Below are 27,222 nucleotides of genomic sequence, written 5' to 3'. Positions count from 1 at the left end.
ATATATATATATATATAATCTAAAACAGTCATACTTGTAGAACCACAGAGTAGGATAGTGGTTGCTAGGGGCTGCAGGAAGAGGACTTGGGGAGGTACAAAGATCCAATTATTCAGAATGAGTAAGTTTTGGGTATCTAAGGTACAACATGGTGACTATAGTTAATAATACTGTATTGTACACTTGAAATTTGCTAAAAGGAGAGACCTTAATTCTTAACACACACACACAGGGTAACTATGTAGAGGTGATGGATGTATTATGATTAGTTTGATTGTGGTGACCATTTCACAATGTACACACATATCACAACATCATGTTGTACACTTTATAATTATATAGAATTTCTATATGTCAGTGATATCTCAATAAAGTTGCTAGAAATAAATACCTGCTGTTTAAGCCATCCAGTCTGTGGTATTGTATTGTAACAGCCCAAGCTGACTAATATAGTAGGCCAGAGACTAAAGTAATAGCAATAGAAACTGTAGACAAGAGATTTGGGTGGTATTAAAGAGTTGTAGAATTCATAAAACCGAGCAATTGACTGGATATGAGGGATAAAAGAAGAGTCTAAGAACACTAGGATTTTAAGCTGGGTGACTAGGAAGATGGTGGTGGCATTAATTAAAATACTGAATGCAGAAATAGAAGTAAGCCTGAGACAGAAAGATGGATGATAAACACCCAAGGAAATTATTTTAAGAAGCACTTCAAAATGATACTGGTAGAATAAGGAAATGTTAGGGCTAGATATGTGAATTTGGAGAGTCCTCAACATAAGGATGATTGATGTAGCTAATAGATTCCCTTATTTGTAGAAGACCAAAAAAAAAAAAAAAAAAAAAACAACACCAAAAACCAAACAAACAAATCAAGAAACCAGCGGGGAACAGTAAAAAGGAGGTAAGTAGGGCCAAAGAAACAGAAAATATAGAAATACAGGAAAAACAGAGATGTAAGATAATCAGTACAGAAGCCTGGCAGTAGAGTTACTAAAAGAGGTACTCAAAAGTATGCAATAAGAGACAAAATCAAGGAGACAGGGACTAAGAAAAGAACACTGGTTGGTTTCTAAAGAGAACTAGTAATTCTGGAGAGGACAACTTTGGGACAGTAGTGGGGTCAGAAGCCAAACTATAAAGGATAAAGGAATTTTTAGATGGAAAGAAAATAGAAGGAAGAAGTATAAGCTATTCTTTCTAATAGCTTGTAAAGGGGAGGAGAAAAAAAGAAAGTGGCATGAGTAGGCAATATGCAGCAGGAACAGAGAAGAGAATAAAGATACAAATTGGGAAAAATAAAGGCACTAATTATTTTAAAGTAATCACATGTTTTAATGTTTTTCACATAACCAATATAAAATACATCTTTAGAAAGTCTATTTTTGAGTTATTTGGTATTTCAACAACAATGGCTATCCTACTTAATCTTTTTTAAAATTTATATAAGATAAAAATATATTTCATATATTAAACTATATTAATAACAAAAGGGAAAAAAATCCAAAATCATCTTTAGATAAGTTTTCTACTTTTAAGGGCTATCTCAATTTTTAAAAAGCATTTTCTTTGAAATATCTCATTTAGTTTTTCCTACCTACTCATTTCATATTTTATTTTAAAAGACTAAAATATGTTTTGGAATAATTATTGGAAATCTGCTAGTGGCCTATTCCTGGTTGTGGATATGAAACCCACAAATTTATTTGACAATATTGAAATCATCATTAACTATAAGGACATGCTAATTTTTACCACCTAAATAAGCAGTTTTTAAATGCTTCATCTGCCATCACAAGAAAATAAAGAATAAACGCCCTGTCCATATGTCTTTCCTACCTTGTTTAACTGGTAAAACTCTATTCCGAAATGATTTGGCCTTCCCTGGGTCATGGCTATTTCCACTTCGGCTATAACCACTGAAGCTCGATGAAGAAAACGGCCCATCTAGTTCATCATCAAGTAAATATAATGAAAGGCCTTCAGCAGCATCTGAAACTTATATTTAAAAAGATTTTAATATTAATATAAGTACCATGTTCTTAGGAAAATTAAACAGGCTGTTTTTAAAACTGTCTCACTGTTATTCTACTCCAACATCAAAAATGTAAGTTGCTTAAAAAGGGAAATATGAATATTTTGAGAACAAAATGTTTCATCACATTATTAAGTTTTCAAGCATAGAATATCCGAAAATTTTGTCCAAGAAGACTACCTCCTGCAGATAATAAATCCTCAATTTGCAAATATGTTGTAGATGACTGCTCTGAAATATTATAGCTTTAAAAATTATAGTTACAGAATTTTATTTTATCTTTATTTATTTTTTATTTTTTTAATGTTTATTTATTTTTGAGAGAAAGGGTAGACAGAGCGTGAGCAGGGGAGAGGCAGAAAGAGAGGGAAACACAGAATCCGAACCAGGCTCCAGGTTCTGAGCTGTCAGCACAGAGCCTGACGCGGGGCTTGAACCCACAAACTGTGAGATAATGACCTGAGCCGAGGTCGGACACTTAACCCTAAGCCACCCAGGTGCCCCCAGAATTTTTTTATTTTAAGTTTCTTTTTTAAATTTATGTATTTTGAGAGAGAGAGAGAGAGAGAGAGAGAGACAGAGAGAGAGACAGAGACAGAGAGAGAGAGAGAGGAAGGGGCAGAGAGAGAGAATCCCAATTAGGCTTCGTGCTGTCAGCGTAGAGCCCTGTGACTCATGAACCATGGATCATGACCCAAGCTGAAATCAAGAGTTGGATGCTTAACCAACTGAATCATCCAGACACCCCTACAGAATTTTAAAACTAAGAGATTTTAAAATTCATTCAGTCTTAACACTTTCATTTTCAAAATGAAGAAACTGAATCCTAATGGCCTAATATCTTACCCAGGGCCACACAGATAAAGAGAATAAATGGGAATAAAACATAGCTTTTCTACATCCAAATCTATTGCTCTTTGCACTATAAACCATGCTGCCTCTTCTAAGTTCTTAATATCAGTATTAAACTAAATACAGAACACCAAAAACAATAGACATATTTACCAGGAGATGAGAAAGGAGAGCTAGTCCTGACATAAGACACTGAGGTATTCTGGTCATTTTTAGGCTGCAACTTCATTTGTTTCTGTTTTCCTTTTGGACTACAATTAAAAATATAGAACAATTAACACTTTTTTTTCTATTAGCAATAAAGATAGACAGTATGATACAAAATGCTTAAGCTGACCAAAGAAATGCCTATAATTAAAGTGAAATGCTTCAAATTAATAATATGACAAAGTTAAATTTCAATCATTAAAATAAAAACATCAGTTTTTGGCATAATAAAACCAACTCCACCTTTACACATGTGAAAGAGTTTGTAAAAAAATCATTTGGGTCTTTGGATCTTCTCACCCTATTCGATAAACTTTAAGAGATGAGGTAATACAAATGCCTTGAAAACATAAAATGCTACAATAGTGTAATATACCTAGGAGCTCTGCTACTAGACAACGAACTGCTGCTGCTTCTTGGACGTTTTCTGTACCGTGGCCTCCTCCTCTTCTGACTCTGGATTCCTGACTTATATTCAGAGATGATATTTTTAATATGACTTTCAAATAAGGCAGATAATCGCAGTGTCATGCTATAGATCTGAAAGGTAGAAACCAACTACTTTAATGATAAAAAAAAAAAAAGTATAAACATGCCTGGGCCAATATCAGCATTATCCTTTCAGACAAAATCTATGTGCTATTTCATATACTTGAAAAACTCTTCCTAAAGAATTAAAATACCATTTTCATCTAAAAATTAACAAGATTTTTAAAAGATCAATCCAATGTTAAGGGTAGAAAAAAGATTCTCATACACTGCCAGTGAGTATTTTAATTGGAACATTTTAAAACAGCAATTTGTATTATGTACTCAAAATCTTAAAAATATACCTATCCTTTCACTAATAATTTTGCTTCTGGGAATTTATCCTAAGTAAATACCAGCGAATGGCACGCACAAAATAACTATGTTCAAGGATGTTATAAACATCTGTGAGTATATATATAGGAAATAAACCAAATGTGAAAAAAATTATGCCTACAGAAATTACTGAAAATTCATTTTATATGAGGTGAAAGTGGGTAAATATATATCTAGTGCAAAACTGATTTAAAATTTAATCTGATCCCAGTGATTAAAAAAAATTATTACTTTTTTGTTCTTAATATATTTAAGTTCTGACAAAACATAGGGAAGGTATTAAATGTGAGTATGAATAAACAGTTATCACTTCCCAACATGGTTCATTATTTGTTATAATAAAGGAAACATAAATACCCAGAGCTAATCCAAATATTTCATATAAATACTGTCAACCACTTTTATTTATCAAATTATTATTGGACATACTAAAGGGTACTTAAATTACTATCTCTCTTTTCTTTGACCTGTCTCTGAAAGACATAAAAAAAGACATAAAGACATAAGTATTACTAAAGAGTAACGAAGAGGCAGGTAGGAGAAAAGAAGTGCTTAATGTCAAAAGGACTATGCTAAGTGTATCTTTATTTAGCACACCTAATAAACTTGCTTCAGAGAGGATACAGAGAATCAAACTTCATTAACTATGTCAGAATTATAATATATACTTCTTCAGCAATTTTAAAACTAGTGAAAGAAAACTACCTGATACATATATAATTTAGTAAATGCTTAGACAATTCATCCATCTAATATTGTTTTTTCATACCCTTGACTTTTTATTAGAGGTATAAGCTTTGGAGTTGCTGAATATTTGGCGAACATCCTTATAAAATTCCAGAGGACTATCATAATTTCCTGCTTCCAAAGTTTCTTTCACAGTGCTGAAGTCCATAGGAGTGTCTATAACATCTGAATTATCCTACAAAGAAGAATGTGTTATTAAATACACAGTATGGGTAACAATACTACATAATACAATGGTACTGAGATTTGCATCATCAATCAACCATGAAATAAACACACTACTTTTCAATCTGTCAACTATCTACCCCAACCAAAACCATTCATTTAAATAAACAGTTTTTTTGATACAACCAAAACCATTCATTTAAGCAGAGTTTTTTTGATAGCTCAGGAAAGCAGCAGGGGTGTTTGGGAGGGTCTCAGCCTTCACCCTTACACTGATAACCATATGATTCTCTCAAGAGACAGAAGAGAAAATGCACAGCCTCTGGCTTTACCCCTACGGAGTACGTAATATGTAATTCCATTTCTTGATTAAAGGCTGAAGCAATCTTCAATTCCCTGGCAAAGTGCTCAATGAAGGTAGAAGATGGGATTATTCACATATAATTAAATAGTTCCATGTCACAAATTAGCTACATATTTCCAAGATATTCCCAGCTATGAGGGCAATGTACCTAAAATGTCATTAGTTGAAGGTCAAAGTAAAACTGGCCATGTCTGTGCCTACCTCCTATCTTTCTGCTTTTTAATGAATGTGACACTTGTGCTTTATTGAAGGTCTGCAGTCTCATAAATTCAGAATTAGTTTGATTTTGATTAGGGGAGGGAGAAGACTCTATTTTAAATCTGTCCAGCCTAGTTAAGATACGCCTAGGGTTATCATATGGAATGACATCTAAAACTTATGTATAACACAACCATCAATAAAAAACGTATTGGAATGAAAACCATAGTCAGTATTAGATCCCTTATCCTATTTAGAATTATTAAGTAAAACCACATTTCTTTCAAAGAAGAAGCCAAAGAATCAGAAGAATGGGCAGAGGAAAAGTATTATAAAAAAAGAGAAAATATTTTTCCAAGTGTAAGAAACCATGATTGCTCTTAATCTATCTTAATTTTTTTGCTTAAATTCTAACAACTAGAAGTATATTCCAACATAGCACAGCTTATGAAACAAATATCTTCATAGAGGAAAAATGTTAGAACTTGTTAATGTCACCAAAACTCAAAAGACTAAGTTTGATGAATGAAGTCCCAATGGGTACAATCAGCTGCAATACAGATATAATTATATTGTGTAACTGATGTTTTCTACTCTGCTACAGTAACTCTAGATCTATAAAAACAAATAAACATGTATGCAGATGCCACAAAGAACACACCTAACAACACATGTTGATTTTAAAAACAAAATATAAGCAACCAAAAAAAATCAAAGAAAAAAGACAGTGAGAAGAACTGGAAAACAGCTTTACACATTATAAAAGTTTCATTTACAGTATGGAAATTTTAAAAAGTAAAACAGTGCAAAAACAACTACTATATGTCTTTTGAGAGACAACTAGGTCTACCTCAGAAAGAGATGGCTCTTGTTGTCTTTCTGGAACAACTGATTCTGAGGATTCTCCGTCTTGCTCCTGATGGCCCTATTAGGGTATAAAGAGGATATACTGTATTTCCAGACTACCACAACAAAATACTTGCACAACCAATACTTGCAATGCAATTATAATTTAAATCTCAAAGATCCATAGGAATTCGTTTTTTCTTGACTGTACTTCAAGATGAAGGAATTCTACATTCATCCTTTCCTCTACTATGAGAAACACAAGATTAATTTATTCTACCCAAACTTCCTACAAACAAAACAAGCTTTGTTGAATATAATTTTGTTTATTATTTGAATTTTTTCTCAACTAAAACATGTCTATGCAGAAAATATTTGTTTAACTTCAAATACCTTTTCTCTGAATACATTAAAATAGATTTCCTATCTATGGTAAAAGGTTATTCAAAACATAAACAGATACACTCCTTTAAAAAAAGGAATCCTATAATTTCTTATGTTTTTACCTTTGATGAAAAGTAACATGGTATATATTGCTTATTCTAAGTGATAATATTGGATAACAAATTTGCTATAATTGAAACAGGGCTGACATATGTTGCCAAGGGTCTCCAATGAATAGAAATGTAGTAGAAGTTAGTGAAATTTATTAAACAAATATCCAAAAAAAAAAAGAATCGCGAAGATATTTACATTCAAATTTGGTTTAAACGCAAATTTACACACAAAGTACATGACAGGAATTTTAAAGTCATGATTAATCCCACTACCCACTTTCACAATTTAAAGATATACAAAAAGGAACAAAGAGGAAGGAAGGGGAAAGGGGGTGGAGGTAGGGAGGAAGAAGAGAAGAAAGAAAGGAAAAAAGGGGAAAAGTGGCTTGTAACTAGATTTTAGCATGTATATTTATGGGAAATTACATATTGGCAATTATTTAAACAAGTGTATGTTTACTGGGTAAGAAAGATGATCAGCTGGCTGTCGAAATGGCTCTGAGTCTTCCCGTTCATAAATGAGGCTCAACAGTTCTTTGCATTGTTTTCTCCAAGCATCAGGATTACACTTCAAAGACTGTCTTCTGCCTCGGCATTTGACCTGTAGATTTATATAGAATTATATCTAAAAGCTCTTTTCTTAATTCTTCATTGATTTTCTCCTGTTTTCCTAATGTTAATATATCTATATAACATAGAGCAGCTGCTATTTAAGTTTCTTAGTTTAGATTAGACATCATTCTCCCTGACAAAAATATAAACAATAAAAACTAGACAGTATATTCACAGAATGGCAAGAATTCTAGTATTCTGAATTTTCATGTTAAGAAAATTTGAACTACAAATAAAACCAAGTGGAACATTTTTTTCCTTTACCAGGTTAATAATCTTAATGCCTTAATATTTGTTGGTAATTAAGTATACTTGACAATGGCATCATAATTTTCTTAAAATTGAAACATATATGTAATACATTTTATGTATATATTTATATATTAGGTATTTATTAGTTATATGTATGTATAGCTATTTATCTAGTATCTATCTATCATCTATCTATCTATATCCTTTGTTGTCATGATACATTCTAGCCCTTACTATTTGATGCTTTTCATAAGATTTCCTTCAGTATCTCAAAGTAAATTTTCCTTATATCAAAGAAGTATTTGTCTAACTGCCATGGAGGGGAAGTGTACAGAACAGAGTTAACAGATATGAAGCTGCTATCTTTACCAGGGCTTGCTTATAAGGTTGGACTTCTGTTGGCATTTTGGGTACTTGGTACTTGAACCATTTCCTGTTTGTACAAACATTGTGATTTGTAATGAACACCTGCTTCCCTGTACTTTTCCTGTGTTTTCCTGCTTTCTGGGAGTCTGGAATCTTGGCATGTGCTAGTCAGTGTCTACATAACCAGTTCCCAATAAATTCCTTGGAGTCTGAGTCTCTAATCACATATATTTTGCTACATTTTCACTGTAGTGGGGAAGAGTGTGTTCTGTATGGCTCCTCAAAGAAGGGAGAGAGCATTAAAAAACCCTGCACACGGATTCCTCCAGACCCTGCCTATGTATATTTCACTGTGATCCAGCTGCATGTCCTTATTGTGCCACTGCAATTAGCAATGAATCACAAGTATATACACTGAGTTTTGTGAGTTTTTATAGCAATTCTCCAAATAGGTGGAGTTGGTCTTAGGGATCCCTGACACAGGAAGCCTGAAAATTTTTCTTCTCAGCAGTTTACTTATTCACTCACCATTCTTCCAGATGAAGTACCAGGACCATCTGAATCTAAATCAACCATTTCTGTATCCTAAAATTAAAAGGAAAGAGTGGGAAAAGATATTAAGTTATATTCAAGGTCTTAAAAATTTGATAAACATTTACAAAGAAATGGCAAATACAATCACAATTAACGTCCTCACTGGAGCAGGCAACAAGCAGAGCAAAGTTTGAAGTGACAATTACTCCAAACTTTGCCTATATGCTAGATACAAGCTGGAAAATATACTCAGAGAGTAAATAAGGTTTATCTTTAAATCAGAATAGGAAATGAAAAAAAAAAAAAGTACAATGACTGGTATCTAAAGTTGTACCTAATGTTAGTACTAAAAAAAAAGTTATTCTATATGACATGCTATTTAATACATTATAATCATGAATTACTCATGATTAATCTATTACTATTTCAAAAAATACATCTATTTTCTATAGCAAAAATATGAATGTGTAGTAAAACCTAAAGATTCAGTCAAGTATCCCTCTGAGGGACAGTTATTTAATACAAGGAGGTAAGGTCCACACACCATTATTCACGTGGTGGTGGTGAAGCACATAGGTAATGCCTAGGAGAAAATAAAAGCAGCTCATGAGCTATTGGAACTCCTTTCCAATAAAATAAAGTTGCATTGCATTCTACTGTAATTTTCTATTTTAACCCAAGGAATGCTACATTGAGCAGGACACCACCAATTCATAATAAAAAACTCTCAAGGAAATAGGTGTAGAGGGAACATACCTCAACATAATAACTCCCACAACTAACATCATGATCAATAGTGAAAAACTAAAAGCTTTTTTTTCTCAGATCAGGAACAAGATAAGAATACCCACTCTAGCCACTTCTATTTGACATAGTATTAGAAGTCTTTGCCACAGCGATTAGGTAAGAAAAACAAAATATATCCAAATCATAAAAAGAAGTAAAACTGTGTCTATTAGCAGATGATATATTACATACATAAAACCTTAAAGAGTCCACTGAAAAACTGTTAGAACTAATAAATGAATTCATTATAGTTGCAAGATACTAAATCAATATACAAATATAAGTTGCATTTCTATAAACTGACAAAGGACTATCAGAAAGCCAAATTAAGAAAACAATCTCATTTATAATTGCATCAAAAGGAATAAAATACCAAGGTATAAATTTAACCAAGGAGATAAATGATCTGTACACTAAAACAATAAGACATAGGTGAAAGAAACTGAAGACACAAATAAATATAGATACTCTGTGGTAATGAATTGGAAGAATGAATATTAAAATGTCCATAAGACTCAAAGCAATGTACAGATTACATGCAATCCCTATCAAAATTCCAACAGCATTTTTCACAGAAATAGGAAAAACAATCCTAAAATTTGTATGAAACCACAAAAAAGGCTCCTAATAGACCAACACAATCTTGAGAAAGAAAGACAAAGCTGGAGGCCTCAAACTTTTGGATTTCAAGATATATTACAAAGCTCTGGAAACACAAACAGTATAGTATTGGTATAAAAAAATATATGTATAAGAGAGCAGATAAAACAGAATAGAGAGCCTAGAAATAAACCGCTATGTATGGTCAATTAATTTTAAAAAAAGGAGTCAAGAATTCCCAACAATTGGGAAAGGACAGTCTTTTCAATAAATGGTGCTGGGAAAACTGGATATTCACATGCAAAATAATGAAACTTGATCCATATCTTATGTCATATATAAAATTCAACTCAAGATCAGGAATTAAGATGGTGGAGTACTAGTGGGACACTATGTTTGCCTTGTCTTTTGAACACAGCTAGATAAACATCAAATCATTCTGAACAACCAAGAAATCAAAGTGAGGACTGAGAGAACAAACTGCACATCTAGAGGGGGGAAAATGGCCACACTGTGGAAGGTAGGAGCTGCAGAGAGTTGATTTGGGGAGAAAAGGATTGCAGGTGCTGTGGAAGGAAGGGAGCCCTGATCATAGAAAGAAGACAAAGAGAGAGAGAGAGAGAGAGAGAGAGAGAGAGAGAGAGAGAGAGAGAATGAGAGGGAGGGAGAGAGAAAGCAACATGCAGGGGATTGTACAAGAAAAACTCTTCACCAAAATCACTGACTGGGAAAAGGGGAGGGGCTGATTATCACAAGTTTTTATAAGCAGCAGGGTTCAAAGTCTGAAGTTTAAGAAGTTTAAACCATCACTGGGGTCATCCCTGGGGGCTTAGGGGTGTCCTATGATGAAGGAGGCTAGAGGCAGAAGGGCGGACAGTGTGATCTGAGGATATACTGGGTTGCACCAGGAGAAACTGCTCCCCTTCTTGGAGGTGGCACTGACTCTCTGGACAAGAGACAGCAGAATGCATTGAGCAACCTGTTAATTAACATAGCAGCAGAGGCACCTGCTAAAGCTGCTAACCTATCAGCTGCACTTCACCTTAAATTCAGAGCCCTTGCATGGTCATGCAACTGCTTTTCTGGGATATACGGGCACCAGACACAATATGGCAAGATCCTCACCCAGCGGATCAGCGCAGGTCCATGCTGTGCTGGGTCCCTAAAATTTGTGGAGTTTTGAAACACAGTATGCCTGAGATAAAAACTGCTGCTGGGTGGGCAGATGGCTCGGACACAGATAGGGTGAAGGCAGGATTCTGATGGAAGCCTGGGACACAAGAGGGATTGTTTGCTCATCTGTGAAGGCTTCCTGAACAGCAGTGGGCATGAACTCCCCTCTCTGGGGACTACTGAGCTGGCTGACGCCAATTTTCCCCTGTTCATCAGCATGGACAGATTTCAGTGAGCATCACAGCACTCCTCAGGGGCGGATGGAACTGCTTACACCAAGCTCTACCCCACTGTGCCCTGCAGGTGCATCATTACCAGAGCAAGGTGGCCTGAGAACCAGTGCCACTAGGCCCCTCTCCCAGAAGATGAGCACAAACTCACTGCATTCACCAAGTCTACTGATCAGAGAGTGCTGCAAACCTTCAGCTTTAGTGGAAATAGGATCAGGCTTATTTAAACAAGAAGACCAAGGCAGACCTAGTTAAAAATGCTACATTGTTGACAAGGTCCAAACACTCCGCACTGCAGGAAAGGAGAAACTCTGCAGAGAACTGACCTGAAGGAAAGAGCAGCCAAAGCACAACAGCAGAGTGCACACTCTGAAAAACTTCCTGAAGCACCAGGCCCTGGAGAGTATATGTACTCTTCTTAATAAAGCCATTACTCTCAGGATCAGGAAATATAACAGGCTTTCCTAACACACATAAAAAAAAAAAAACAGTGACCCACAAAATAACAAGACAGAGGAATTCACACCAAAAGAAAGAACAAGAAGAGGTCATGGCCAGGGATTTAGTCAAAACAGATAAAAGTTAATATGCCTGAACAAGAATTTAAAATAATAACCATAAAGATACTAGCTGAACTTAACGGAAGCATGGAATACAGCAGATAATCCATTACTGCAGAAATAAGAGAACTAAAAGCTAGTCACGCTGAAATAAAAAATGGTATAACTGACTGTAGATGCAAAATCAACGAATGTAATGATAATGAGGATGGACAAAACAGAGGAACAAATCAGTGATATAGAAGATAAAATTATGGAAAATAATGAAGCTGTAAAGAAGAGGGAAAGAAAAGTATGAGATCATCTATGTAGACTTAGGGAGTTTAGTGATTCCATAAAACATGATAACATTTGTATCATAGGAGTCCCAGAAGAAGAGAGGGGAAAGGGGGCAGAAGGTTTATCTGAGAAATTATATCTGAAAACCTTCATAATCTGGGGAAGGAAATAGACATCCAAATCCAGGAGGCACAGAGAAATCCCATCAACCTCAACAAAAGCCAACCAACACCAAGATGTATCAGAGTAAAATATTTAAAATATAGAGATGAGATAAGGAGGGGTGTCTGGGTGGCTCTGTTGGTTAAGCCTCCAACTACTGATTTCAGGCTCAGGGCACAATCTCATTATTCGTGGGATCAAGCCCTCTGTGCTGACAGCACAGAGCCTGCTTGGGATATTCTCTCTCTCTCTCTCTCTCTCTCTCTCTCTCTCTGCCCTTCCCCTGCTCACACACACACACACACTCTCTTTCTCTCAAAATAAATAAATAAGACATTAAAAAATAGAGATAAGGAAAAAATCCTGAAAGCAAGGGAAAAGAAAACCCTAATCTATAAGTGAAGACAAATCAGGTTCACAGCAAATCTTTCCAGAGAAACTTGGCAGGCCATAGGGGAGTGGCATGGTATATTCAACATATTGAAAGGGAAAACATGAAGCCAAGAATACTTTATCCAGTAAGGCTGTCATTCGGAATAGATGTAGAGTTAAAGTGTTTCCCCAAACAAAAACTAAAGAAGTCTGTGACCACTAAGCCAGCCCTGCAAGAAATATTAAAGGGGACACTTTGAGTGGGAAAGAAAGAACCAAAGCGACAAAGACTAGAAAGGAACAGAAAAAATCTCCAGAATCAGTGAGTTTACAGGTAATACATTGGCACTAAATTCTTATCTACCAATAATTACTCTGAATGTAAATGGACTAAATGTTTCAATCAAAAGATGTAGGGCACCAGAATGGATAAAAAAACTAGACCCATCAATATACTGCGTACAAGAGACTCGTTTTAGATGTAAAGACATCCCCAGATTGAAAGTGAGGGGATGAAGAACCATCTACCACAGTAATGGACATAAAAAGAAAGCCAGACACCCACACTTACATCATACAAACTAGATTTTAAACCGAAGACAAAAAATAAAGACGGGCACTATGTTATAATACAGGGGTCTATCCAACAAGAAGAACTAACAATTGTAAATATTTATGCCCCCAACTTGGATGACTCAAATATATGAACTGATTAATAACAAACACAAAGAAACTCACTTATAATAACACGGTAATAGTAAGGGGCTATAACAGGCTATTCACAGCAGTGGACAGATCATCTAAGTAGAAAATCAACAAGGAAACAATGGCTTTGATAAATACACTGGACCAGATGGACTTAACAGATATATTCAGAACATTTTATCCTAAAGCAGCAGAATACACATTCTTTTCATTTTAAATTTTTTTAATGTTTATATTTTTGAGAGAGAGACAGAGTGAGAATGGGGGAGTGGCAAAGAGAGTGGGGGAGACACAGAATCCAAAGCAGGCTCCAGGCTCTGAGCTGTCAGCACAGAGCCTAATGTAGGGCTCGAACCAATGAACTGCCAGATCATGACATAAGCTGAAGTCGGATGCTTAACTGACTGAGCCACCCAGGCACCCTGAATACACATTCTGTGCAAATGCACATGAAACATTCTCCAGAATAGATCACACACTGGGTCACAAATGAGGCCTCAATAAGTACAAAAAGATTGAGATCATACTATGCATATTTTCAGACCACAAGCTATGAAACTTTAAGTCAACTAAAAGAAAAAAAATTGGAAAGACCAAACCCACAATACATGAAGGTTAAACAACATCTTACTAAAGAATGAATGCATAACAAGGAAATTAAAGGAAAATTTAAAAAATACATGGAAGCAACAGAAAATGAGAATACGACAGTCCAAAACCTTTGGGATGTAGTAAAGCTGGTCTTAAGAGGGTGTATAGAGCAATATATTCTTACCTCAAGAAGCAGGAAAAGTCTCAAATATACAATCTGACCTTACACCTAAAGGAGCTAGAAAAGGAACAGCAAAGGAGCACCTGGGTGGCTCAGTTGGTTGAGCATCTGACATTGGATCAGGTCATGACCTTGCAGTTTGCAAGTTGGATTCCCACGTCAGGCTCACTGCAGTCAGTGCAGAGCTTGCTTCAGATCCTCTGTATCCCTCTCCCTCTGCCCCTCCCCCACTTGCACTCTCTCAAAAATAAACATTAAAAAAAAGGAATAGCAAATAAAGCCAAAAACAAGCAGAAGAGAAATAAATTACATGGAAACAAACAAAAAAACAGAACAGATTAACGGAACTAAGATCTGTTTCCTTGAAAGAATTAATAAAATTGATGAACTCCTAGCCAGACATATCAAAAAGAAAAGGGAATGGACCCAAGGAAATAAAATCACAAATGAAAGAGGTCACAACCAAAACCACATAAATACAATTATAAGAGAATACTATGAAAACTTATATACCAACAAGCTGGGAAATGTGGAAGAAATGGATAAATTCCTAGCATCATACAAACTACCTATAACTGAAACAGAAAGAAATAGAAAATTTGGACAGACCCATAACTATCACAGAAATTGAATCAGTAATCAAAAACCTCCCAACAACTAAAGTCCAGGGCCAGATGGCTTGCCAGGGGAATTCTACCATACATTTAAAGAAGAGTTAATACCTATTTTTCACAAAATGTTCCAAAAAATAGAAATGAAAGAAAGCTTCCAAACTCCTTCTACAAGGCTAGCATTACCTTGATTCCAAAAAGCAACAAAGGCCCCACTAAAAAGGAGAATTACAGGCCAATATCTCTGATGAACATGGATGCAATAATTCTCAATAAGATATTAGCAAATAAAATCCAAGAGTACATTGAAAAATTATTCACCATGATCAAGTGGGATTTATTCCTGGGTTATGGCGTGGTTCAATATTTGCAAATCAATCAACGTGACACACCACATTAATAAAAGAAATAAGAACCATATGATCCTGTCAATAGATACAGAAAGAGCATTTAAAAAAAAATACAGTATCCATTCTTGATTAAAACCATCAACAAAGTAGGGACAGAGGGAACACAACTCAGCATCATAAAGGCCATATTCAAAAGACCCGTGACTAGTATCATCCTCAATGAGATTTCCCCCTAAGGTCAGGAACACAACAGGGATGTCCACTGTCACCATTGTTATTTAACATAGTACTAAATTTCCTAACCTCAGGAATCAGACAAATCAGACAAATAAAAGGCATCCAAATTGAAAAGCTTTCACTAGGGGCGCCTGGGTGGCGCAGTCGGTTAAGCCTCCGACTTCAGCCAGGTCACGATCTCGCGGTCCGTGAGTTCGAGCCCCGCGTCAGGCTCTGGGCTGATGGCTCGGAGCCTGGAGCCTGTTTCCGATTCTGTGTCTCCCTCTCTCTCTGCCCCTCCCCCGTTCATGCTCTGTCTCTCTCTGTCCCAAAAATAAATAAAAACGTTGAAAAAAAAATTAAAAAAAAAAAAAAAAGAAAAGAAAAGCTTTCACTATTTGCAATGACATGATACTCTGTGTAGAAAACTTAAAAGACTCCACCAAAAAATTACTGGAACTAATACACAAATTCAGTAGAGTCATAGGGTATAAAATTAACATACAGAAATCTGTTGCATTTAGATACACCAATAATGAACCAGCACAAAGAGAAGTCAAGGAATTGATCCCACATACAATTGTACCAAAACCCATAAGATACCTAAGAGTAAACATAACCAAAGAGGTAAAAAGAAATATACCCTAAAAAGTATAAAACAGTTATGAAAGTAATTGAGGAGGATACCAAAAATTTATTCTCTTGAATTGAAAGAAAAAATATTGTTAAAATGTCCATACTACCCAAAGAAATCTATACATTTAATTCAATCCCTATCAAAATACCACCAGCATTTTTCACAAAACCTGAACAATCCTAAAATTTGCATGGTACCACAAAGACCCCAAAATAGCCAAAGCAATCCTAAAAAAGGAAAGCAAAGCTGGAGGCATCACGACTCTGGACTTTAAGCTATATTACAAAGCTATATATATATAGTCCTCCAGACAGTATGATACTGGCACAAAAACAGATTAATGGAACAGAATAGATTAATGTAACAATAAAAAACCCAGAAATGGACCTACAAGTCTATGGTCAACTAATCTCTAACAAAACAGGAAAGAATATTCAGCGGAAAATAGTCTCTTCAACAAATGGTGTTAGGAACACTGGACAGCAACATACAGAAAAATGAAACCACTTTCTTATACCACACACAAAAATAAATTCAAAAGGGATGAAAGACCTAAATGTGAGACAGGAAATCATCAAAATTCTAGAGGAGAACACAGGCAGCAACCTCTTTGACCTTGGCCAGAATAACTTCTTACTAGACACATCTCCAAAGGCAAGGAAAACAAAAGCAAAAATGAACTATTGGGACTTCATCAAGATAAAAAAGCTTATGTACAGTGAAGAAGACACTAACAAAACTAAAAGACAACCTATGGAATGGGAAAAGAGATTTACAAATAACATACTTGTAAAGGGTTAGTATCCAAAATCTATAAAGAACTTATCTAACTCAACACACAAAAAACAAATAATCCAGTTAAGAAATGGGCAGAAGACATGAACAGACATTTTACCAAAGAAGACATACAAATGGTTAGCAGACACACGAAAACATGTTCCATATCACTCATCATCAGGGAAATACACATTGAAACCATGTTGAGATACTAGCTCACAATTGTCAGAATGGCCTAAATTAATAATAGAGGGAACAAAGGATGTTGGTGAGGATGCAGAGATAGGGGAACCCTCTTACACTGTTGGTGGGAATTCCAGGTGGTGAAGTCACTCCAGAAAAAGTTAAAAATAGAACTACCCTATGACCCAGGAATTGCATTACTAGGTACTTACCCAAAGGATACAAAAAAAACAAAAAAGCAAAAACAGATTCAAAGCGGCACATGCACCCCCATGTTTATAGCAGCATTGTCAACAATAGTCAGATTATGGAAAGAGCCCAAATGTCCATCACTGATGAATGGATAAAGAAGATGTGGAATACATATACACAATGGAATATTACTCAGCTATCAAAAAGAATGAAATTTTACCATTTGCAACAATATGGATGGAGCTAGAGTATATTATGCTAAGTGAAAAAGACAGAGAAAGACAAATACTGTATTATTTCACTCATATTTGGAATATAAGAAAGAAAACAGATGAACACAGGGGAAGGGAAAAGAGAGAGAGAGAGAGAAGCTAGAGAACAAACTGAGGGCTAATGGAGGGAGGTGGGCAGGGGATGGCTATTTGGTGAGGGGTGTCAAGGAGGGCACTTGTTGTGATGAGCACTGGGTATTATATATAAGAGAGGAATCACTAAATTCTACACCTGAAACCAATTTTAACATATATGTTAACTAACTAGAATTTAAATACAAAAATTGAAATAAAAAATAAATTCTATTATCTAAAACTAAAATACGTACATATATGCATAAACGAATAAAACTAAAAATGGATTAAAGACTTGTAATAAGACATGAACTCATAAAACTCCTAGAAAAAAAACACAAGGGGTAAGCTCATTGACATTGGTCTTGGCAATGAATTTCTTTTGGATTTGATAAAACCCAAAGGCAACAAAAAATAGCAAAAGAAAAGGAAACAACTGGGACTGTATCAAACTAAAAAGCTTCTGCACATCAAAGAAAACCATCAGCAAAATGAAAAGGCAAACTATTGAGTGGGAGAAAGTATTTGCAAATCTTGTATCCAATAAGGGTCAATATCCAAAATATACAAAAATCCCATACAACTACATAATAAAATGAAAATCCCATTAAAAAATGGGCATTGGAAGTAAATAGACATTTTTATAAAGAAGAAATCCAAATGACCAACACATAGTGAAAAGTGCTCAATATCACTAATCATAAAGGAAATGCACACCAAAACCACAATGAGACATCACCTCTCAGGTATCAGAATGACTCTCATCAAGAAGACAAGAGATAACAAGTGTTGGTAAAGATATGGAGAAAAAGAAACCCTTGAGCACTGTTGGTGGGAATGTAAACTGCTATAGACACTGTGGAAAACAGTATGGAAGTTCCTCAAAAAGGTAAAGATAGATCTATCATATGATCCAGCAATTCCACTTCTGGATAAATATCCAAAGGAAATGAAAACAGGATTATCAAAGAGATAAAGTTGCATCACATGTTCACTGCAGCATTATTCACAACAGCCAAGATAGGGAAACAACATAAGTGTTGTCAACAGATGGATGAATAAAGATGTGATATATACAAACAATGTTATATTATTGAGTCTTGAGAAAAAAGGTAAACCTGCCATTTGTGACAATATGGGTGGACATTGAGGGCATTATGCTAAGTGAAATGAGCCAGAGAAAAACAAATACTGGATGGTATCAGTTATACATGGAACGTTTAAAAACAGTGAAACTCGCAGAAACAGAGAATAGGAAAGTGGTTGCCAGGGTCTGGTGGTAAGAGAAATGAGGAGGGATTGGTAAAAGTGTAAAGATTTTCAAGAATATGAATAAGGTCTGAGTATCTAAGGATCTAATGTAAAACATGGTGACCATAACTGACAAAACTATATTGTATAATTGAAATTTGATAAGAGAGTAGAACTTAAATGTTTTCACCAAAAGAAAAAGACAAAGTTGTTCACTTAAATTTTACTTTAATTTTCTATTCTAAAACAAATATGTCACTTTGAGGAGTAATTCTTGCTACATCAGATACTGAGTCAAAACACATTTTTGTGAAATGTCAGATAAATTATCAGAAATAAAAATAATTTTTTCATTAGTTTCAGGAGAATATCTAACTGGCATATTTCCATTTTCCTTATTTTGTGAATAATAACATTTAACAGTGATAATACAATGTTCTATACCAATTACAGTTTCATGAAAAACTAAAAAAACAACACTGGAACAGAGAACAAACTGATGGTTGTCAGAGGGAAAAGAGATGAAGCTGATGAGCACAATGGGTGAAGGGGAATGGGAGATACAGGCTTCCAGTTATGGAATGAATAAGTCACATGAATAAAAGGCACAGCAGAGGAAATGAAGTCAGTGATATTCTAACAGTGTTGTATGGTTACACATGGTAGCTCCACTTGTGGTGAGCATAGCATAACATGTAGAGAAGTTGAATCACTATGGTGTATGTCTGAAACTAATGTAACATTGTGTGTCAACTATACTCAAAAAATTTTTAAAAACAAATAAATAAAAACAAAATGGGCAAAGAATCTAAATAGACATTTTCCAAAGAAAATATAGATGACTGGTACATGAAAAGTTGCTCAACATCAATAACCATCAGGGAAATGCAAATCAAAACCACAATATCATCAAACACTTGTTAGAATGGCTTTTATCAAAACAACACAAAACAAAACAAAAACAAAAACAAGAAATAACAAATGTTGGTTAGGATTTGGAGAAAAGGGAACACTTGTGCAGTGTTGGGGAAAATTGGCGCAACCTATGTAGAACACTATGGAGGTTCCTCAAAAAATTAAAAGAAAAGAGCTACATTATGATCTAGGAATTCCACTTCTGTGTTTTTATCCAAAGAAAATGAAAACATTAAATCTAAAAGATTTAGTAAATATATACAAATTTATATATAAATTTATTAATATATATATTTATATAAAATATATAAATATATTAATTAAATGCACACCAACCAATGTTTAATAACATTTATTAAATATTTTTAATAAAATATATTTATTGCAAGATTATTTATAATAGCCAACATATAGAAACAATGTTAAGTATCCATTAAGGGGTAAAATGATAAAGAAAATATGGTATATATACCTAATGGAATATTATTCAGCTATAAAAAGGAAACTTTCCATTTGGGACAAAAATAGATGGACCTTGAAGGCATTTTCGTAAGTGAATAGAAGTCAGAGAAAAGCATCTATAATCTCATATGTAGAATAAAAAAAATCATTTATAGGAGGAGCCAAGATGGCAAAACAGCATGGAAGTTTTTTGTGTGTCTCGCATCCATAAAATACAGCCAAACCAACATTAAACCATCCTACACACCTAGAAAACTGATTGAAAGATTAACACAACAATCTGCAGAACATGAACCACAGAATTCAGCAGGTATGTGGCAAAGAGAGGTGAACTTGGGGAGAGAGAAGCTGGTGGAGGGCAGGGAGCCGCCTTGGAAGGGGGAGAGAGGACGGAGATTCAGGCGGGGGAGAATACAGGAAAAGAACTCCTCCCCAAAAGCAGCTGGAGAGAACGTGAAAACTTGGAAATAGCCGCAGGGACTAAACTAAAAAGGGAAAAAAGAGAAAGGAGACAGTTTAAATTCCATTAAGACTGTAAACAAAGGGAGTGCAAAGGCTGCAACTCTGCAGCTCGATATCTGGCAGTGATCTGGTGGGAAGGGCGAATCCCCACAAGGGGAAAAGTGGTTCCACTGCTGGAAGGACATTTGGTAGAGACTGTTGAAGCCACCTGATCCCAGCAGACCCCAGAAAATGGCCACATTCGCTGGTGCTGGAACAAAGTCGTTAAGTGTGAAGCCTGGTGCCAGATGTGTGTAGTGATTTTCCATAATCCCTGAAAAGATGCTGCTACACTTTCTCGCAAACTATTTCTGGGGCAGGCTGGCAACTGGCCGCAGTCTCGGGGCACCAGCAGCAGCAGGGTCCAGTAGGCATCCCTGGGTACAGCAGGCATACAGCCACTGCTCAGTGAGACCCTCCAGCAGAGGGACAAAATGAATCACCTTGCAGTTCTTCAGAACTTAAGGGGACGGGGAAAACAGCTGCAACTGAGAAAAAACCTGGGAGAGAGGTATTGCCTGGGGCTTTGTCACAGACAATGAAGAAGCCAGGAGTGGACGAAAGCTGAAGACAGAGGACAGGTGCGCGATTGCTGATCAGAGAGAACAGAGTGCCCATACTAGAGACTGGGTAAGCTGGGTGACGCCATTTTCACCACTCCTGCACATGCACATAGGCACCAACTAGCACTGCAACAATCCACCCCAGTAGGCTAGCAGTGCCATCTAGTGGAGAACGGAGCCATTACACTGAGCCCCGCCCAACTGGGCCAACCTCGCTCTTCAAGAACACAAGTCTCACCGCCTACTTAGTTTATGGACTATAAAGTGCTACATAGTCTGACTTCTAGGGGAAGACGAAGTAATTTTAGCCCAATTTCAATCTGTTAGCAGACTCATCTATTCAAATTTTTTCTTTATATTCTTTCTCTTTTACACTATTCTTTTTCTTGAATACAGAAAAAGAAAATATTTTTATTTTCAATTTTCATTAAGAATATTTTTCCTTATTCTTTTCTATATTTTTTACTTTTGTGTAAATTTTTTCAAATTCTATCTTACTTCCATCATTCTATTTTAGTCTTCTGCAGTGTATTCACCTTTTCAAATTTTCAAAATATTTCCTTGTTTTCTTTTTTCCTTTTTCTCTTTGTTTCCTTTCTTTTTCTTGAATGCAGAAATTGAAAAACTTCATTTTCATTTTCAATTTCTATTAAAAACATTTTTATTTAATTTTTTACAATATTTTTTGCTTTTATGTAGTCTTTTTCAAATTCTATTTTACTTCCATCATTCTATTTTAGTCTACTACAGTGTATTAACTTTTTCAAATTTTCAAGAGTTCTTTTTTTTTACACTTTTTAATTGTTTTCTTCAATACAGAAAGAGAAAAAAATTCATTTTTATTTTTTTTATTAAAAGTATTGCTTTCCTACTATATTCTTTACTTTTGTGTAAATTTTTTCAAATTCTATTTTACTCCCATCATCTCATTTTAGTGTACTTCAGTGTATTCATTTTTCAAATTCTTAAACGATTTCCTCTTTTTTTCCTTTTTTTTCTCTAATCTGTCAAACCACTTTCAAAACACAGACCAAAACAGACCTAGGATATAGCATCATTTAACAGATATGTGTGTGTGTGTTCTAATTTTAATATTTATTTAATTTTAATTTTTTTAATTTTATTTTTTCTACCTCATTAATTCCTTTTCTCCCTTCAAAGTGACAAAATGAAGGAATTCACCCCAAAAGAAAGAGGATGAAGAAACAACAGCCAGGTTATTTAACCAACACAGATACAAGCAAGAGGTCTGAACAAGAATTTAGAATTGCAATAATAAGAATACTAGCCAGAGTTGAAAATGGATTAGAATCCCCTTCTGTAGAGATAAAAGAAGTGAAACACAGAATGAAATTAAAAATGATATAACTGAGCTGCAAACACGGATGGATGCAGTGGCAGCAAGAATGGAACAGACAGAACAATTAGCAATATAGAGGACAATCTTATAGAGAATAATGAAGCAGAAAAAAAGAGTGACATAAGGCAAAAGAGCATGATTTAAGAATTACATAAATCAGTGACTCATTAAAAAGGAACAACATCAGAAACATAGGGGTCCCAGAAAAGGAAGACAGAGAAATAGGGGTAAAAGGGTTATGTGAGAAAATCATAGCAGAAAACGTTCCTAACCTGGGGAAAGACACAGACATCAAACCAGAAAGCACAGAGGACCCCCATTAGATTCAAGAATAACCAACCATCAACAAGGCATATATCATAGTCAAATTCACAAAATGCTCAGGCAAGGAGAGAATCATGAAAGCAGAAAGGGAAAAAAAAGTCCCTAACCCACAAGGGAAGACAGATTAGGTTTTCAGTAGACCTATCCACAGAAACATGGCAGGCCACAGAGGACTGAGAGGATATATTCAGTGTGCTGAGTCAGAAAAAAATGCAGCCATTAATTCTTTATCCAGCAAGGCTGTCATTCAAAATAGGAGAGATAAAAAGTTTCCCAGACAAACAAAAGTTAAAGGACTTTGTGACTACTAAACCAACCCGGCAAAAAATTTTAAGGGGGATTCTCTGAGGGAAGAAAAGATGAAAAAATATATATAAAAATAAATAAAGACCAAAAGCAACAAAGATTAGAAAGGACCAGAGAACACCACCAGAAACTCCAACTCTACAAGCATCATAATGGCAATAAATTCATATTTTTCAGGACTCACTCTAAACTTCAATGGATTCAATGATCCAATCAAAAGATATAGGGTAACACAATGGATAAGAAAACAAGATCCATCTACTGACTGTTTACAAGAGACCCACTTTACACCTAAAGACAACTTCAGACTGAAAGTAAGGGGATGGAGAACCATCTATCATGCTAATGGTCAACAAAAGAAAACTTGAGTAGCCATACTTATATTGCACAATCTAGATTTTAAAATAAAGACTGTATCAAGAGATGCAGAAGGGCATTATATCATAATCAAGGGGTCTATCTACCAAGAAGACCTAACAATTGTAAACATTTATGTGCCAAATGTGGCAGCACCAAAATATACATCTCAATTAATCACAAACATAAACTCATTGAAAGTAATACCATAATAGTAGGAGACTTCAACACCCCACTCACAGCAAAGGACAGATCATCTAATCAAAAAGTCAACAAGGAAACAATGGCTTTGAATGACACACGGGACCAGATGGACTTACCAGATACATTGAGAACATTTCATCCTAAAGCAGAAGAATATACATTCTTCTCCAGTGCACATAGAAAATTCTACAGAATAGACCATATACTGGGACAGAAATCAGCCCTAAGTAAGTACAAAAAGATCGAGATCATACTGTGCATATTTTCAGAGCATAATGCTATGAAACTCGAAAGCAACCACAAGAAAAAATTTGGAAAGGTAACGAATACTTGGAGACCGAAGAACATCCTACTAAAGAATGAATGGGCAAACAAGATTTTAAAGAGGAAATTAAAAAGTATATGGAAGTCAATGAAAATGATAACACCACAACCCTAAACCTCTGGGATGCAAAAAAGGCTGTCATAAGAGGAAAGTATACAGCAATCCAGGCCTTCCTAAAGAAGGAAGAAAGATCTTAGATACATAACCTAACCTTACGCTTTAAGGAGCTAGAAAAAACAGCAAATAAAACCCAAAACCAGCAGAAGCCAGGAAATAATAAAGATCAGAGCAGAAATTAATGCTATCGAAACCAAAAAAAAAACAGAACACATCAATGAAACTGGAAGTGGGTTCTTTAAAAGAATTAACAAAATTGATAAACCACTGGCCAGTCTGATCAAAAGAAAAAGGAAAGGACCCAAATAAATAAAATCAAGAATGAAAGAAGAGAGATCACAATCAACAGAGCAGAAATAAAACAATAATATGAGAAAATTGTGAGAAATTATATGCCAATAAAATGGGCAAAATGGAAGAAATGGGTAAATTCCTAGAAACATATACACTACCAAAACTGAAACAAGAAGAAATAGAAAATGTGAACAGACCCATAACCAGTAAGGAAATCGAATTCGTAAATCAAGAATCTGCCAAAAAACAAGAGTCCAGGGCCAGATGGCTTTCCAGGGGAATTCTACCAAACATTTAAGGAAGAGTTAACACCTATTCTCTTGAAACTCTTCCAAAAAATAGAAATGGAAGGAAAGGTTCCAAACTCTATGAAGCCAGCATTCCCTTGATTCCAAAACCAGACAGAGACCCCACTAAAAAGGAGAACTATAGACCAATTTCCCTGATGAACAAGGATGCAAAAATCCTCAACAAGATATTAGCCAACCGGATCCAACAATACATTAAAAAAAGTATTCACCACGACCAAGTGGGATTTATACCTGGGATGCAGGGCTGGTTCAATATCCACAAAACAATTAACGTGATTCATCACATCAATCAAAGAAAGGACAAGAACCATATGATCCTTTCAATAGATGCAGAGGAAGCATTTGACAAAATACAGCATCCTGTCTTGATAAAAACCCTCAAGAAAATAGGGATAGAAGGATCATACCTCAAGATCATAAAAGCCATATATGAACAACCCAATGGGTTGTTCTATCATCCTCAATGGGGAAAACTGAGAGCTTCCCCCCTAAGGTCAGGAACAAGACAGGGATGTCCACTCTCGCCACTCTTATTCAACATAGTATTGGAAGTCTTAACCTCTGCAATCAGACAACACAAAGAAACAAAAGGCATCCAAATCGGCCAGGAGGAGGTCAAACTCTCACTCTTTGCAGATGACATGATACTCTATAGGGAAAACCCAAAAGATTCCACCAAAAAACTGCTAGAACTGATTCATGAATTTAGCAAAGTTTCAGGATATAAAATCAATGCACAGAAATCGGTTGCATTCCTATACACCAACAACGAAGCGACAGAAAGAGAACTCAAGGAATCATTCCCATTTATAGTTGTACCAAAAACCATAAAATACCTAGGAATAAATCTAACCAAAGAGGTGAAATATCTATACACTGAAAACTATAGAAAGCTTATGAAAGAAATTGAAGACGACACAAAAAAAAGGAAAAAGATTCCATGCTCCTGGATAGGACGAACAAATATTGTTAAAATGTTGATACTACCCAAAGCAATCTACATATTCAATGCAATCCCTATCAAAATAAGACCAGCATTCTTCACGGAGCTAAAACAAATAATCCTAAAATCTGTATGGAACCAGAAAAACCCTGAATAGCCAAAGCAAACTTGAAAAAGGAAACCAAAGCAGGAGGCATCACAATCCCAGACTTCAAGCTGTAATCATCAAGACAGTATGGTACTGGCACAAGAACAGACACTCTGTTCAATGGTACAGAATAGAGAACCCAGAAATGGACCCACAAAGTACGGCCAACTAATCTTTGACAAAGCAGGACAGAATATCCAATGGAATCAAGACAGTCTCTTCAGCAAGTGGTGCTGGGAAAACTGGACAGCAACATGCAGAAGAATGAACATGGACCACTTTCTTACACCATACACAAAAATAAACTGAAATGGATGAAAGACCTCAATGTAAAACAGGAAGCCATCAAAATCCTCAAGGAGAAAGCAGGCAAAAACCTCTTTGATCTTGGCCATAGCAACTTCTTACTCAACACGTATCCGGAGACAAGGGAAATAAAAGCAAAAATGAACTCCTGGGACCTCATCAAAATAAAAATCTTCTGCACAGTGAAGGAAATAATCAGCAAAAGTAAAAGGCAATCGACAGAATGGGAGAAGATATGTGCAAATGACATACCAGATAAAGGGTTATTATCAAAAATCTATAAAGAACTTATCAAACTCAACACCCAAAAAACAATTAATCCAGTTAAGAAATGGGAAAAACACATGAATAGACACTTCTGCAAAGAAGACATCCAGATGGCCAACCAACACATGAAAAAATGCTCAATATCACTCATCATCGGGGAACTACAAAACAAAACCACAATGAGATACCACCTCACACGTGTCAGAAAGGCTAACATTAACAACTCAGGTAACAACAGATGTTGGCGAGAATGCGGAGAAAGAGGATCTCTTTTTTATTGTTTTCGGAATGCAAGCTGGTGCAGCCACACTGGAAAACAGTATGGACGTTCCTTAAAAAAACTAAAACTAGAACTACCCTACGACCCAGCAATTGTACTACTAGGTATTTATCCAAGGGATACAGGTGTGCTGTTATGAAGGAACACAAGAACCCCAATGTTTATAGCAGCACTATCAACAATGGCCCAAGTATGGAAAGAGCCCAAATGTCCATCGATGGATGAATGGGTAAAGAAGTGGTATATATATACAATGGAGTATTACTTGGCAATAAAAAAGAATGAAATCTTGCCACTTGCAACTACGTGGATGGAACCAGAGGATATTATGCTACGTGAAATTAGTCAGAGAAAGACAAAAATCATATGAATTCACTCATAGGAGGACTTGAAGACACAAAACATGAACATAAGGGAACGGAAAGAAAAATAATAAAAAACAGGGTGACAAAACAGAAGAGACTAATAAATATGGAGAACAAACTGATAGTTATG

At 35.4% G+C, this 27,222-nt stretch overlaps 1 protein-coding gene across 4 annotated transcripts in view; it reads right to left on the bottom strand.

Moving 5' to 3' along the window:
• Positions 1-27,222, bottom strand: part of BRWD3 (bromodomain and WD repeat domain containing 3) — a 226,521-nt gene that overhangs the window by 29,093 nt on the left and 170,206 nt on the right. For 2 of the 4 annotated variants that reach the window (XM_040467901.1, XM_040467904.1), the window contains 7 exons: positions 8,536-8,592; positions 7,238-7,378; positions 6,285-6,359; positions 4,730-4,882; positions 3,473-3,636; positions 3,043-3,140; positions 1,842-2,000 (listed from right to left, as the gene is read on the bottom strand). In XM_040467901.1, coding sequence (XP_040323835.1) covers positions 1,842-2,000; positions 3,043-3,140; positions 3,473-3,636; positions 4,730-4,882; positions 6,285-6,359; positions 7,238-7,378; positions 8,536-8,592 — 847 coding nt within the window. The remainder of the gene's footprint in view (positions 1-1,841; positions 2,001-3,042; positions 3,141-3,472; positions 3,637-4,729; positions 4,883-6,284; positions 6,360-7,237; positions 7,379-8,535; positions 8,593-27,222) is intronic. The other 2 variants (XM_040467902.1, XM_040467903.1) reach the window with 2 other exon arrangements.

The sequence above is a fragment of the Herpailurus yagouaroundi genome, unplaced genomic scaffold (assembly GCF_014898765.1).
Source record: "Herpailurus yagouaroundi ecotype Mexico unplaced genomic scaffold, PumYag 67623, whole genome shotgun sequence".
NCBI lineage: Eukaryota > Metazoa > Chordata > Mammalia > Carnivora > Felidae > Herpailurus > Herpailurus yagouaroundi.
The sequence above is the reverse complement of the archived record's forward strand: the minus strand, read 5'-3'. Positions and strand labels throughout refer to the sequence as shown.